The 14,356-nt window shown below is 39.8% G+C and overlaps 1 protein-coding gene across 1 annotated transcript in view; it reads left to right on the forward strand.

The window, feature by feature from the left end:
- nmt2 (N-myristoyltransferase 2) overlaps nt 1-14,356 on the forward strand; it is a 55,154-nt gene that overhangs the window by 17,112 nt on the left and 23,686 nt on the right. The window contains exons 4-6 of the mRNA XM_048555429.2: nt 9,406-9,524; nt 11,597-11,688; nt 11,785-11,901. Coding sequence (XP_048411386.1) covers nt 9,406-9,524; nt 11,597-11,688; nt 11,785-11,901 — 328 coding nt within the window. The remainder of the gene's footprint in view (nt 1-9,405; nt 9,525-11,596; nt 11,689-11,784; nt 11,902-14,356) is intronic.

Here is a 14,356-nt window from a genome sequence, read left to right on the forward strand (position 1 = left end):
TTGATTTTTAGAAGAGAATGGCATCAAAATTACATTTATCTGAAAAAAATAGATTGATATTGGTCGTATAATGTTTGTCATAATGTGTTTTTTTAAGATGGAGAAATAGGCTTTTATCTTAATAGAGCATCTTTTGCATTTTTATGTTGAAATGGTTTCATGACAGGAAAAGCTCCCAGTTTAGGGCAGAAAAATAAAATCATTGAACATTAATTAAATATCAGTGAATTCCAAGTCTCATTATAGCAAAAAAATCTCCAAAAGTCAATTTAATTAACAGTTTTTAAATTTGAACTAATGTTTTAGTTTACAGCTGTGATCACTGTATATTCTGTCTCAGTCAAATTTCAAACTTTCTATATAATAGAACAATAGATTGATGTTTGAGGTAGAAAAGCAACTATTCCAGCTCATTGAATCTGTATGCAATCTTTTCTCCAGAGAATTTCAGTACCGACAGAGCCCTGCACACTCCCCATGTCAGGTATTTTCCTTTCTTAGTAGTTACAGTGGTTACAACCTTAGTTATGCCCGAATGCAAAACATTACATGTTTCTACAATCCCTTTAAGCAACATAATGTTTCCATAACTTTTTTTCTCAATTTCTTTGTGACAATTTAAAACTGATGACCTTTATCACAGACTCTCTTTCTCTATTCAATCTATTAAAGCTCTTCATACATGGAAAAAAAGTTAAATCTCTTAATTTTCTTTGCATCAGTGGAAATAGCCCCAGTATTTCAAGTTCCTCCTCATTACTATATTTATACTCTCAGTTTCAGGAATCATTCTGGTTAATTTACATTGTAATTTCTGCATATCCTCGTGCACTATCTGCAACAATGTTAACTGAGCAAACTTTATTGACCCTAATATTGATTCAGCAGTAATTGCTATATTTGAAACTGTTTTCGTTGACTTTTTGGGAAGGATGTTTGCTATCCTTACCTCGTATGGCCTGTGTGTGATTCCAGACGTTTATCAATACATTTGACTCTTAAATGCTCTCTGAAATGGCCCAGCAAGCCACTCATTTGTATCCAACCATTTGGGAAATCTTTCTTTGCTGGATACACAGCATTGTTCTAGGCACCAGAAATGGCACCTCCAATCATGTTAATCATGCAGAACCGTCCTTGATAACACCTGGGAGCTTATGATAACGTGGGGAGAGTTATCCCACAGACAAGTTAAGGAATAGCCTAACTTGGTTATTCTTACAAAATTAGCTCATGCACACAATATCCCAAACACTATCACCACAATCCTTGGGTATGCCCTACCCACCAGCAGGATAAGTTTACCAAAGGTGGCAGAATAATGGTTTATATTTGGGAGGAAGTGGCCCCAGGAATCTTAATCGTTATCACTGGATCTTTATGAAGTTTCATGGTATCCTGTCAAGCATAGGCAAATAAATCATCTGCTAAATAAGACAGATTTTAAACAGATTTAGCAACTCAATGCCAGACACCCATGAGGTGCTTTAGGCAGTCAGCAGCAATAGAATTGTGTTCAACCACAGTTGCGTTCCTCATGGCCTGGCATTTCCCCTACTCCATCAGTACTGTTGAGCCAGGGAACACTGTGGCTTAGAGAAGAATGCAGGAAGACAAGACAGAAGCAACTAAAAATGAGTAATCAATACAGTGGACCCAGAGCTTAGAACGACCTACAAGCCAAATAACAGAAACAGCATATGATGAATAAGCAGTTTTCTTGAAACCAGCACAGTTATCAAAGCTTTGCAGTCCTGTGCTTGGACTGACAAGTGGCAAATAACATGCTGTTCCCACCACACACATACCAGGCAATCTAACTACTATTGACATTCAATAGTGTTGGCCTTACTGAAATCCCTACTATCAACATCTTGGGGATTACCATTGGCCAGAAACTCAACTGGACTTGTCATTTAAATAGAGTGGCTACAAGAGCAGGTCAGAGACTAGGAATATTGCAGCAAGTCACTCACCACCTGTCTGTCCAAAGCCTGTCCATCTACAAGGCACAAGTTAAGAGTGAAATGGAATACTCCCCACTTGCCCACATCACATGCACTGTAGCTCACCACCACCTTCTCAAGAGTAGTTCGGGACAGGCAATAAATGCTGGCTAGTCAGCAACACCCACATCCCATGAATGAATGAGAAAAAAGTTCTGCCAGCCATGGATGGTGGTGGATGATGTAAAGACAGTGTCTTTTTATTTTTCTGTATTTTTAATTATAGACTGAAATGAGAAAGGAGCCATTTTAAAAACCTAGAATTAATGGTGGATTGCTGCACATTTTGAAAGCAAGTAGCCTGAGACTCATTGCAAGCTTCATTTAAATTGAAGTGTAGTTTGTTGATGAGCTGAAGCCAAATGAGATGCTGCTTGGCCTGCTGTGTTCATCCAGCCTCTCATTTTGTTATCTGGGTGTGTATAAATGAAGCTTTGTTTGACAACAGAAAGCTGATTCATCTATGGACTAGTCACTAGTAGTAGTGACTTTAGCCTTCTGCCTGCCAACAACTACAATTGGCTTTCAGCTAGTTGAACAGCTTGCGGCTGTGAATAATGTGGAGAGAAGACTTCAGACCTCTACTCATTCCCTCTGGTCGCTGTAGTAAAAGCTACTTTTTAAAACCTGAAGCAGTCCAGTTTATTATTCCCTCAGCAGTTAATATAAGCAGTGACTTGTAATTATAAACAGGGCTTATTAATTAAATTTTATAAATACATAACAGTCCACTGTCTCCTGCAAACCAGTGAAAGTTTCAAAGAATAGAAGATTGAGAAACAGTGTTCTGACTGGTGCAGGAATCATCCCAACAACCCTGTGAGCGGAAACTACTGCACTGCCTTCCCATTATTTCCCTCCATTCATCTCACCAATTTTTTTTTGTGTGTGTATGTGTATGGGGACTTGCAAATGAACAAATCAACAGGATAGGCCCATCAAGCCTGCTCCACTGTTCATGGCTGATCTGATTTTAACCTCAACTCAACATTCCTGCGTACCATCAATAATCTTTCATCTCCTTGATAATCAAAAGTTTACCTGCCTTACAGAATATTAAAGGTTTTACATACACTGCCTTTTGAGGAAGAGAACTCCAAAAATTCAACCTCCTCAGCGTTGAGACATGAAAAGAGTGTCCTGCAGTCTGGGAAGGGTGACTTATAATTGGTTGTTATTGAGAGAAAAAGAAAGAAATGACATCACAAAAGTCTCTAAGTTAATTGGCGGCCATTGGAAAGGAAGGATTTGCAGGACTAATTATAATGTAATCGCAGGCAGGAAACCGAGTATCAGATGCTTGTTTCATCAAGAGTGAATATCTGTTTATTAGTTTAAGCCTATTATCAAGTTTTTAACATGGTGGTGCAGTTAATGTAATATATTGAAAAGCAACATAAATAAGTGAATAGTATAACTGAATAACTAAGTAAGAACTCACTAAGAATGGCAGTACAAGTAATATGTCAAAAGCTGCAGTATAATGGAGCTCAGGGATATCTGCCACAGGTATTCTTATGAGCAGCATAATTAGAGAAGTACAGCAGGCTAAATCATGGAGGCAAGAAACCAAATATGATTGAGGATCATAGAATCCCTACAGTGTGGAAACAGGCCCTTTGGCCCAACAAGTCCACACCGGCTGTCAGAGCATCCCACCCAGACCCATTCCCCTACAACCCACCTAAACTACACAACCCTGAACACTACAAGCAATTTAGAATGGCTAATCTACCTAGCCTGCACATTTTTGGACTGTGGGAAGAAACCAAAGCACCCGGAAGAAACTCCACACAGACTGTCATCAGAGGGTGGAACCGAACCTGGGTCCCTGGTGCTATGAGGCAGCAGTATTAACCACTGACCCACCGTGCTCAACTATGGGATTTTGAGGTGAATCAAAGAGTTGGGGGAATGAAACCAGAGGAAGGAATTAATATGGGAAATGACAAACCAACAGTGACAGGAAGGGACAGAGAATTCAGCTCCAAGAGGAAATTATATAACTCTTGATGTTACAAAAGTAATAGAAGGACGAAACCTAAGGCACAGTATTCGAATGCATGTAAATAAGCTACTGGCTGCAGGATGACCTAGAATGGGATCTGAATATTGAAGTGTGTGTTGTATAGGAAGGACAGGAAACTAAGAAAGTGTACAGGGTTGGCTTTGTTAAATAAAGATAATATTAGCAAAACAGAGTGGGATGAATTAAATTCAAGAAACCAGGATATAGAAACAGTCTGGGTAAAGATGAGGAATGATAAAGGCAATAGGTCACTTGTAGAAGTTCTGCACAGGACCCTAACAGTACCACATGGCAGGACAAAGTATCAAAGAAGAAATAATGAGAGCTTGTCAAAAGCATACAGTGATTATCTTTGGGGTTTTTAACTTATATGTCGACTGGAAAAATTAGTCTACGTGAGGAATTCATTTAATGTTTTTAGGACAGTTTCTTAGACCAGCATGTTATGGTACCAACCAGAGAACAGGGTATACTAGAGATAGTAGGAACTGCAGATGCTGGAGAATCTGAGATAACAAGGTATAGAGCTGGATGAACACAGCAGGCCAAGCAGCATGAGAGGAGCAGGAAAGCTGACATTTCAGGCCTAGACCTATACTAGACCTATTTTTGACCAATGAGATAGGATTCATTACAACTTCATAGTGGAAACACCCCCATATGGCAATCACCTTACACAATTGAATTTTCTATGCAGCTTAAGGGAGAGAAGTGTAGGTCTAAGACTTGCCATTGAGTTTTAAAAAGAGCAATTATGTGGCAAATGAAATCAGAACTTAAGGCAAGTGAACTGGGAGATTAGGTTAGGGAATAGGTCAATAGAGCTGCAGTGTTTTAAAATGTAACATTGTCCATTTTGGCAGAAAAAAAAAGAAGCAAGTTATCTTCAATGGTAAATGGATGCAGAGAGATCTGGGTCTCCTAGTCCATGAGTCACAGAAGGTTAGTGTGCAGGTACAGCGAATAATCAGGAAAGCTAATTGAATTTTTTTTATTGCAAGGGAAATAATGTATGAGTAGAGAGGAGTAGTACTGTACGATCCTGGTCACCATCCCTAGAGAAGCTTGTCAATGCATTGGAAGCAGTTCAGAGAAGGTTTACTAGACTAATAACTGAAGTAAGCGGATTGCCTTCTGAGGAGAAGCTGGACAGGCTGGGCCTGAATCCTTTTGAGTTTAGAAACGCCGGAGATGACTTAATTGAAACAAATAAGATCCTGAGGGAACTTGACGGAGTGGATGTGGAAAGTTTGTTTTCTCTTTTGGGGGATATAGGGTTATAGTTTGTGTAGGAGGTTGCCTGTGTAAGACAGTGAACATTGTGAATCTATGTGGGTATATAAGAGAGTTTATAAGGAAATTAGAGTTTAATTAGTAAAGTTAGATGTTAACAGTTCATAGTTGTTTACCTGTAGCTAGCATTTTATAACGTGGATTAAATAGTAATCTTTAAGTGTAAATACGTGGTCTGTGCTTGCTATCAACCCGCATCTAAAAGCTGCGTTTGGGAATTTGACATACTTTGTCAACTTTCCTGGCGACTCTCTGAATAGTGGGACTTGATTTCCAGCAGGAAACCTCAGTCAGGTGTAACAGCAATTAAACAACTAACAGGAGAAGGAGACTGCACCAGTGCCATTATCCTCAATAAAGGGGAAACCCAGCAGTGATGCAATAGACAAGACTGAGGTATTTGCAACGATATACAGCCAGAATTGACAAGTGAATATATCACCACAACCTTCCCCTGAGCTCCCTAGGACGCCTTTGGCCACTGCACATACTGTTGGAAAATGGCTGAAGACATTGGATGCTGCAAAGGCAAGCAGCCTTGACAATTTTCCAGTATAGCTGCAATGGCAGTATTACGCGGCAATATAGAAATTTGCTCAGGTATGCTCTGAAACAGATAAATAGGACAAATCCAGATACCAATCACTACCCTATCAGTTTATTTCCACTCATCAGTAAGGCCAACTTGTTTAGTAATAACCTGGTCTCTGAAGCTCTGTTTGGATTAATCCAGGGCCTTTCTCTTCCTGAACTTAATGCAGTCTTAATCCAAGCATAAACAAACAGTTGAATGTTCAAGGGGTGAAGTAAGAGTGACTGTATTTGAGTATAGCGTCAAGGACTCTTTCAAAACTGGAGCCAGTGAGAAATATTTCCACTCATTGGAGTCGTACCTAGCAATAGAAAATGGCCTTGGTTGTTGGAGACCAATCATCTCAATCAAGTAATTCACTGCATGAGTTCCTACACCCAATTATTTTCAGCTTCATCAAAGACCATGCCTCCATCACAATGCCAGGAGGTAGAATGGTCACTAATGATAGCACAATGTTCAATACCATTCACAACACCTCAGATATCGAAACATTACATTCTGTGGTGCTGCAAAATCTGGATATAATTCAGGCTTGTGCTGATAAGTGGCAAGTAACATTCATATCAGGCAAGTATCAGCAATGACCATCTCCAAAAAATGAGAATCTGACCATCTCCAGTTGACATTCAAAGGCATTTCCCTTGTTGAATCCCTCACCATCAAGATCCTGGATGTTAGAATTGACCAGAAACTGAACCGGACCAAACATCTAAATACTGTGCTGTCAAGAGCAGGTTGGAAGCTAGGAATTCTGCAATGAGTAAGTCACTGTGTATCTTCTCAATGCCTGTCCAGTATCTTCTGAGGCACAAATCAGGAGTTGACAATGTTCTCCATTTGCCTGCATGGGTGTAACTCCCACAGCATTCAAAATAAAGCACGTCGGCCTGGACAGAGCAGCTCACTTGATTGATACCCTATGCATCAGATTCAACAATTACCCCTTCCGCCACAGCCACCACTTATAGTATCTGCAGACTGCAGCGACTCATCGAGACACCTTTGGCAGTACCTTCCAACTAAAAAGCCTTGATTGTGTTGAATGACGAAGGCAGCAAATGCATGGGTGCAACACTGTCTGCTGTTACTTATCCGATCCACACTTGCTGACTGACTTGGAACTGTTTCACGGTCAAAATTGTGGAACTCCCTTCCTGATAGCATTGTGGAAATACCTTGCCACCACAAACCCTGCCATGGACTGCTGCACCTCAAGAAGGCAGCTCGCCTGCAATGCTTACATTTTGTTATTGAATATTTTTAAAAAGTAGGTAAAACAGTAAAAAAACTTGTCACTATTCTCATTCGCTTAGAATTGAATGTAGTGCAATGCTACTGTTAATACATGGTCTCCTTTATTAACTACTATTTTGTATGTTTTGGCTTTCAGGCACTAGTTTATTAGCATTTTTACATTGACATTTATGTTTTCAGTCCTTTCATTTTAAGGTATGACAAACAGTTACTTTTTAAATTATGATTTAATATTCATGCATGACTCTCAGTTATGTAAGCTATATTTGTCTAAATACTTAAATTAATGTGTCAATTTCTAGGATTAGTTCCCCACAGTTTCATGAGCAATGCAGAGTTGTAAATATAAGTAGCTAAATTCAGCAAGATTTGTAAATTGTTAACTGATAGTAATATATTTCCTTTGAGGGATCCCACATGGAAGGATGGTCCATGTGATTCAAGGCAATGACTTGGACATGAACGCAGAAGGTATAATTTAGAAAGTTTGCAGGTGACCCATAAATTGATGGTGTTGTTGATAGTGAGGAGGATGGTCTCAGGCTACATTATGATATTGATCAGCTGATAAATTGGACATTGGCAGATGGAATTTAATCGTGATAAGTGTGAGGTGGTGCATTTTCAGAGGTCTAGTAAGTGAAAGATATACAAAATGAATGCTAGATGCCTAGGGAATACTGAGAAACAAAGCAAACTAAGTGTGCAAGTCCATGGATCCCTGAAGATGACGACCCAGGTAGACAGGTTGATGTAGAGGGCAAGATAACGAAATGTGAGGCTGGATGAATACAGCAAGCCCAGCAGCATCTCAGGAGCACAAAAGCTGACGTTGATGCTGCTGGGCCTGCCGTGTTCATCCAGCCTCACATTTCATTATCTTGGATTCTCCAGCATCTGCAGTTCCCATTATCACTGATGAAGAAGGCATATGGGATGCTTATCTTCGTTAGCCACAGCATGGAATATAGGAGCAAGCGGGTCTTGTTAAAACTTTATAAAACATTGGTCATGAAACAGATGGAATACTGTGTAGTACTGGTGACCACACTATCGGAAGGATGTGATTGCAAGGAGGGGGTGAAAACAGTGATTCACCAGGGTGTTGCCTGGGATACAAAGCCTCAGTGAAGAGGAGAGACTGGATTGGCTGAGCTTTTGTTTTCCTTAGAGCAGAGAAGGCTTAGGGCGATCTAACTGAGGTATACAAAATTGTGAGCAGCACAGACACCATTGTCAGAATCTCTTTCCCCATGGCAGACGTGCCTAAGTCCAGAGGGCATAAGTTTAAGGTGAGGAGCAAGTGATTTTAGAGGAGAACTGAGGGGGGAAAGAAAATCATTAGAGGGTGCAGATGTATGGAATCTACTCCCAGAGAGGGTGGTGAAGGCAGGTAGACTCATAACATTTTGAGAAGCATCTGGATGAGCACTTAAAATGTTCTGTCCCTATGGCAATGGACTGTAAGTGCAGGTAAATGGTTCTACTATGACTTTTTTTTGTTTGTTGATCAGCATGGATGTGGTGGGCCAAAGGTTTGATTTTCAGTGCTGCATGACTCTATGACTCTGAGCTTCTAAAATCAAGTTTACTTATTTCATCAAATTATGTGAATGAGGAAAACAGTGGACAGTATTGACTTCTCATACTTCTGGATTTCAGCAAAATTGTATCAGCACACTGACACCTTAATGCTGCTTGGGCTAATGAAATGGTTCCCTTGTTTGCAGCATCATAAACCGGCACAGTTAGTAATCTGTGATTTACTTGTTTGGCTAAGGGTGCTCATTTTAGAACTGACCAAGGTGGGAGGTAGGAGAAAAACGTAATGGCATTTGAGTGTCATACTTCCTCAATCAGAAATATAGAAGCACAGAGTATAAACAGTTCGGGAAATTTTGCAGATCCTACCAATTTGAATTGTTTGTTTTTAAAAGAGACTAAGTTTAAAAGCTTAGTGATTTGGGATATTTGTGCAAAATAACATCTCAATTTTATGATTTTACAACTCAAAGAAACAAAGAAACCTACAGCACAGGAACAGGCCCTTTGGCCCCCCAAGCGTGCGCCGATCAAGATCCTCTGTCTCGTCAGAAAAATTGCTGTTTACCTAGGCTCTGTCCTCTATCTAACCATGATTGAACTATGTTAGCTTCTACATTGAATTACTGGTACTTTATGTCTGCAGTGAATTTATAAAAGAGAGTTCTCTGTTTTGGTCCCTGCAGATGAAGTTGTGACAACTCATGGTTCTATTGAACCAGATAAAGAGAATATCCGTCAAGAGCCATATTCTTTGCCTCAGGGCTTCATGTGGGATACTCTGGATATGGGCAGTTCTGAAGAGGTTTGTAGTTCGAACATTTTCAATTTGTACAAAATAACTGGTAGTTTTTCTATTTTTCTTACAAAATATAACAGTTTTAACTAAAGTTCAGTTTGCATATTATTTGTATATTACTCTCCCCTTTCCTTGTTGCCAGCTGAAAAAAACAAGGCAATAGGGAAAATTTACTTGCTTTCTTAGTTTAGCTGGGAGGGGAATGGAGCTTGGAATTGTAGTGAGGTAGACATAGAGGAAGTGTTGAACACAATCTGAATCCATTCCAGACCATTGAAAGGAAAGTCACTTCTTTCTGCCTGGAAAATCTCTATTTGGATATTTCTTAATCAACCTTTCAAATATGTAATGACTCATCTCTCAGTACTTGAATCCAGGCCTCCTGACTCTGAGGTATGGACACTACCACTGAACCACAAGTGTCCCAAGAATCCTGCTCAAATGATTTTTAGAATTTCAACTTGTGTGCCAGAAAATGTGATCCCACCATTAAAATGAAAATGTCATTGGGATATGGGAAATTAAAATTCAACCCTTGTTAATTTGTATAGGTGACGTTGGGTCAGAATTTGCTGTTTTCATCTAGGATTGTATATCGTAGTGCCTATAAGTAGCTTCTAAAATTATTTCAAAAGCCTTCATAGCCAGTATATTGTGGCAGTACTGAAGAAGAGTGGAATAGCCCAGTTTTGTCCTTCATCCACTATAACTAAAAAGATTATTTGATCATTAAACTCACCTGTGTTTGAGGAACTTTTTATCTGCAAATTGTGCTGCTGCAGCTCCCAGTTTTACAACAGTAACTCCCTTCAAAATACTTAATTGGGTTCCAACAAATTTTGTGTGGTAGTGATAATGACCAGAAACATGCCATCCATGAGCACTGTGGAAGCGGAGGCAATCAATGATTTCAAAAGAAAATTTAATGGCTACTTTAAGGAAGTAAGCGTGTAGATATTACAGGTTAGAGCAGAGGAATGGGCCTGTGGATGGATTGCCGATTTTATAAAAGTCAGTCTGTGACATTAGCTGAAATATCAATAATCTGCTATTAAAAGCTGATTAGCTACCCCTTTAAAGTTTTTTGAGAAGATTTGTAGCTTGGGTTTTGGATGAGGTTGATGACATGCTTGCTGAGCCATTTGGTTTGGTTGCAAACATTTTGTCACCACACTAGGTAATCAGTGCGCCTCTGGTGAAGTGTCAGTGTTCTGTTCTTTGTTATTTATATGCATTAGTTTGCTGGTGTGGTTAGTATTACTTGCTGTTTTGTTTCTCAGCGGTTTGTACACAGGGTCTAATTCACTGTGTTTGTTGGAGTTCTGGTTGGAATACCAGGCCTCCAGGAATTCCCTGGCGCATCTGTTTGTGTGATTTATGGATGTGTTGTCGCACTCAAATTTGAGTCCCTTGTTGTCCCTGTGTAGCGAGACAAATGAGATTGGTCACATCTCTTGGTGGCTAGTTGGTGTTTGTGCATCTGTATTGTCAGTCTTCTCGAACACCAAATAGCCACTAAGAGGTGTGACCAATTCTCACTTGTCTCACTGCACAGGGACAACAAGGGACACAAATTTGACTGGGACAACATATCCATAATTGCACAAGCCAAACAGAGACATGCCAGGGAATTCCTAGAGGCCTCGTATTCCAACCAGACCTCCATCAACAAACCCATTGAGTTAGACCCTGTGTATAAACTGCCGAGAAACAAAACTGGAAGTAATACCAACCATCCCAGCAAACCGAGGCATGTAAATAACAAGCGGGACAGAACACAAATGCTTCACTGGAGGTGCACTGATGAATATTACCTAGCAGGGTGACGAAATGTTGAACCAAACCCACCAGCTCAGTGAGCATATCTACAGCCTAGGTGCCCCTTTCTCTCATTTGTCACAGTGAATACTTTTTTACTAGAGTAAAATCTGAACTTGCCCTATAATTTCTGACAGGTGTCAATTATTGGGTGTTGAAATGTTTCAGCGCTTTGAAATTGAACACTTGGTGACGGACATGAAGCTTAATTTTCTTTTCTGTTTTGTAATTGAGCTTTACCAAAATGTTTTTGCTTTCAGCTGAAAGAATTATATACATTGTTAAATGAAAACTATGTGGAGGATGATGACAATATGTTTAGATTTGATTATTCTCCTCAGTTTTTGCAGTGGTGAGTACACAATTCTAGTTTAATGGTGCCTTTTTGAAATTTATTTAGTTTGATTTTTAATTGGGATTGTTAACCTAAAAGCTGCATTTCTTTCAGGGCCCTTCGTCCTCCAGGCTGGTTACCACAGTGGCACTGTGGAGTTCGTGTGTCTTCAAATAGAAAATTAGTCGGATTTATTAGTGCAATTCCTGCCAATATTCGTATTTATGAAACGTAGGTTCTCCTTCTATTTTATTTGTTTCCAATATCTTTATTATTGTGCATGTTTTCACATATGAGCTCTGATACTGATGCTTGTGCCAATCTGCTGTAATTAAGTTGCCATCCAGCTCTCTTTGGCATTGGAAATTTGGCTTTTGTTGCAAATGGGATGGATTACAAAAGTAAAGAGGTCTTGCTAGACTGTACAGGGCATTGGTGAGATCACATCTGGTGTACTGTGTACAGTTTTCAATGCCTTACTTAAGGACAAATATATACTCACTTTGAAAGCCGTTCAGACAAGATTCATCTCCATTTCCTACCTACTAACCTCATCCCACCTCCTTGACCTGTCCGTCTTCCCTGGACTGACCTATCCCCTCACTACTCCCCACCTATACTCTCCTCTCCACCTATCTTCTTTTCCCTCCATCTTCGGTCCACCACCCCCCTCTCCCTATTTATTCCAGAACCCTCACCCCATCCCCCTCTCTGATGAAGGGTCTAGGCCCGAAACGTCAGCTTTTGTGCTCCTGAGATGCTGCTTGGCCTGCTGTGTTCATCCAGCTTCACACTTTATTATCTTGGATTCTCCAGCATCTGCAGTTCCCATTATCACTTCATCAGGTTGATCCATGGGATAAAGGGATTATTTTATGCAGAAAGGTGGGGTCTAAATTTATTTTCATTTCATACAATTAGAGGTTATCTTATTTAAAATAGAAGATTCTGAGCGGCGTAAGAGAGGTGGTTTTCCATTGTTGGGGAATCTACAACTAGGGGCATAGTTTAGAGATAAGGATTCTACCAAGGTTGAGGGAAATATGGAGGAATTTCATCCTCCAGAGGGTTACTATTCTTTAGAATTCTCTTCCCCTGAGAGCAGTGGAAGCAGAGGCCATGGAATATGTCCAAGACTGAGTTAGGTAAATTTTCAGTTGATAAGTGCTATTGGGTAAAGGCAAGAAAATGGTGGTAAGGGTGCAATCAGATCAGCCACAATCTTACTGAATGCGGAGCATGTTTGATATGATTGGCCTGTTTTTGCACCTATTTTGTGTAATCCTAGTATTATAATTTTAATTACAATATTCATAACGCTTCTATGTGACTTCTGCACAGATTCTGACCATAATCTCTCAGTCACCCAGCTGACAAAAGCCCTTCATTAATAACTGAATTGATTTGTTGAAAATACTTAGTTACTCTAACCACATTTGCTTGTAGTATTGTTTATAAATGTTGTTCATCATACCTGACCGTAGGTTGGATCTAGGATCAAACATAAATGAACCACCTTGCCAAAATTCACTTCAATCTTCATGTAGTAGGCTGGGGTGTTTTCAAATGTGTATGAATAATAATTCAAAAGTTGCTTGTTAAAGTTGGGCAGCTTTGTTACATTGAGTTATATTTTGCAGTTTGGCTAATATGGCAACCATAACAATACTGTTGCTTCTAGCAACAAAGTTATTATCTTACAATTGCCAGTATGCTTCACATGAATACACTTCAATAAGCTATAAGTTATGCAGGCCCATTTTACTTCAAAGGAAAGAATAATTGTTTGGTTCTTCACAATGCTAATGTGTACAATTTCTATAAATTAGTTTTCATTGGCAGTACAGTTGTCAAGCTGGTGCTCATGTTATGAGATGTACAGTGTTTTCCATCTTCTTTGTAAGGCTGAAATGAATGTTTGTTTTAATTCCTTAATTCTGCTTTTAGACATTTACAAACTGAGACCTCCAAATCATTTTGAAGTGAGGTATCCTTACTGCAACAGTTTGTTAAAACACCTCCCATCCCTCTTGCTGTACCTATCATCATCTGTATGATCCCTGTCTTCACAGTTTTTCCTATGAGGCCAACCCAGTTTCATACTTCCCTTGCATCTGCCCCTTCCCAAGCTGCCTCCCCTCCCATCTCAGTCCCATGTCATCCCTCCATCCTTTCATGCTACCCAGCACCCTCCAGTGCTGTCCATCTTACCCACCATTCTGAGCTCACCCAGTGAGGGCGCAAACTACTACTTCTGATAAGGAATGTTTCAGAAATGACACATCAGGGCAAAATTAACAGTCATATGTGCAAATGCAGATTAATTAAGGAAAGCCAGCATCATGTTTAGATTTACTTATTTGTTTATATTTTATTTATTTGTCACATGTACCAAGTGTAGCAAAACATAACTTTGTGCACTTTTTGCTGTATTTATCATTCACTGTCGCCCACCTGGTTATGAAATAACCAGCATGAAAAGATTTCACAACCGAAAGGTAAGCAAGGAAAAAAAATGTCCAGATCGCAGAGCCCCATTTCCCATCTCCACAATAGTGCTGCTGCTACTCCAATTGTTGGGCTGTCATTGCCACTTTTACTAGTCCGCTCTTGCTGCCAACTGCTGCTGCCCCACCAGCCTGCTCTCAAGGCCACTGCCTTACCGTTCTGCTCTCGCTGCCAACAA

This window comes from Stegostoma tigrinum, chromosome 2, assembly GCF_030684315.1.
Source record: "Stegostoma tigrinum isolate sSteTig4 chromosome 2, sSteTig4.hap1, whole genome shotgun sequence".
NCBI classification, from domain to species: domain Eukaryota; kingdom Metazoa; phylum Chordata; class Chondrichthyes; order Orectolobiformes; family Stegostomatidae; genus Stegostoma; species Stegostoma tigrinum.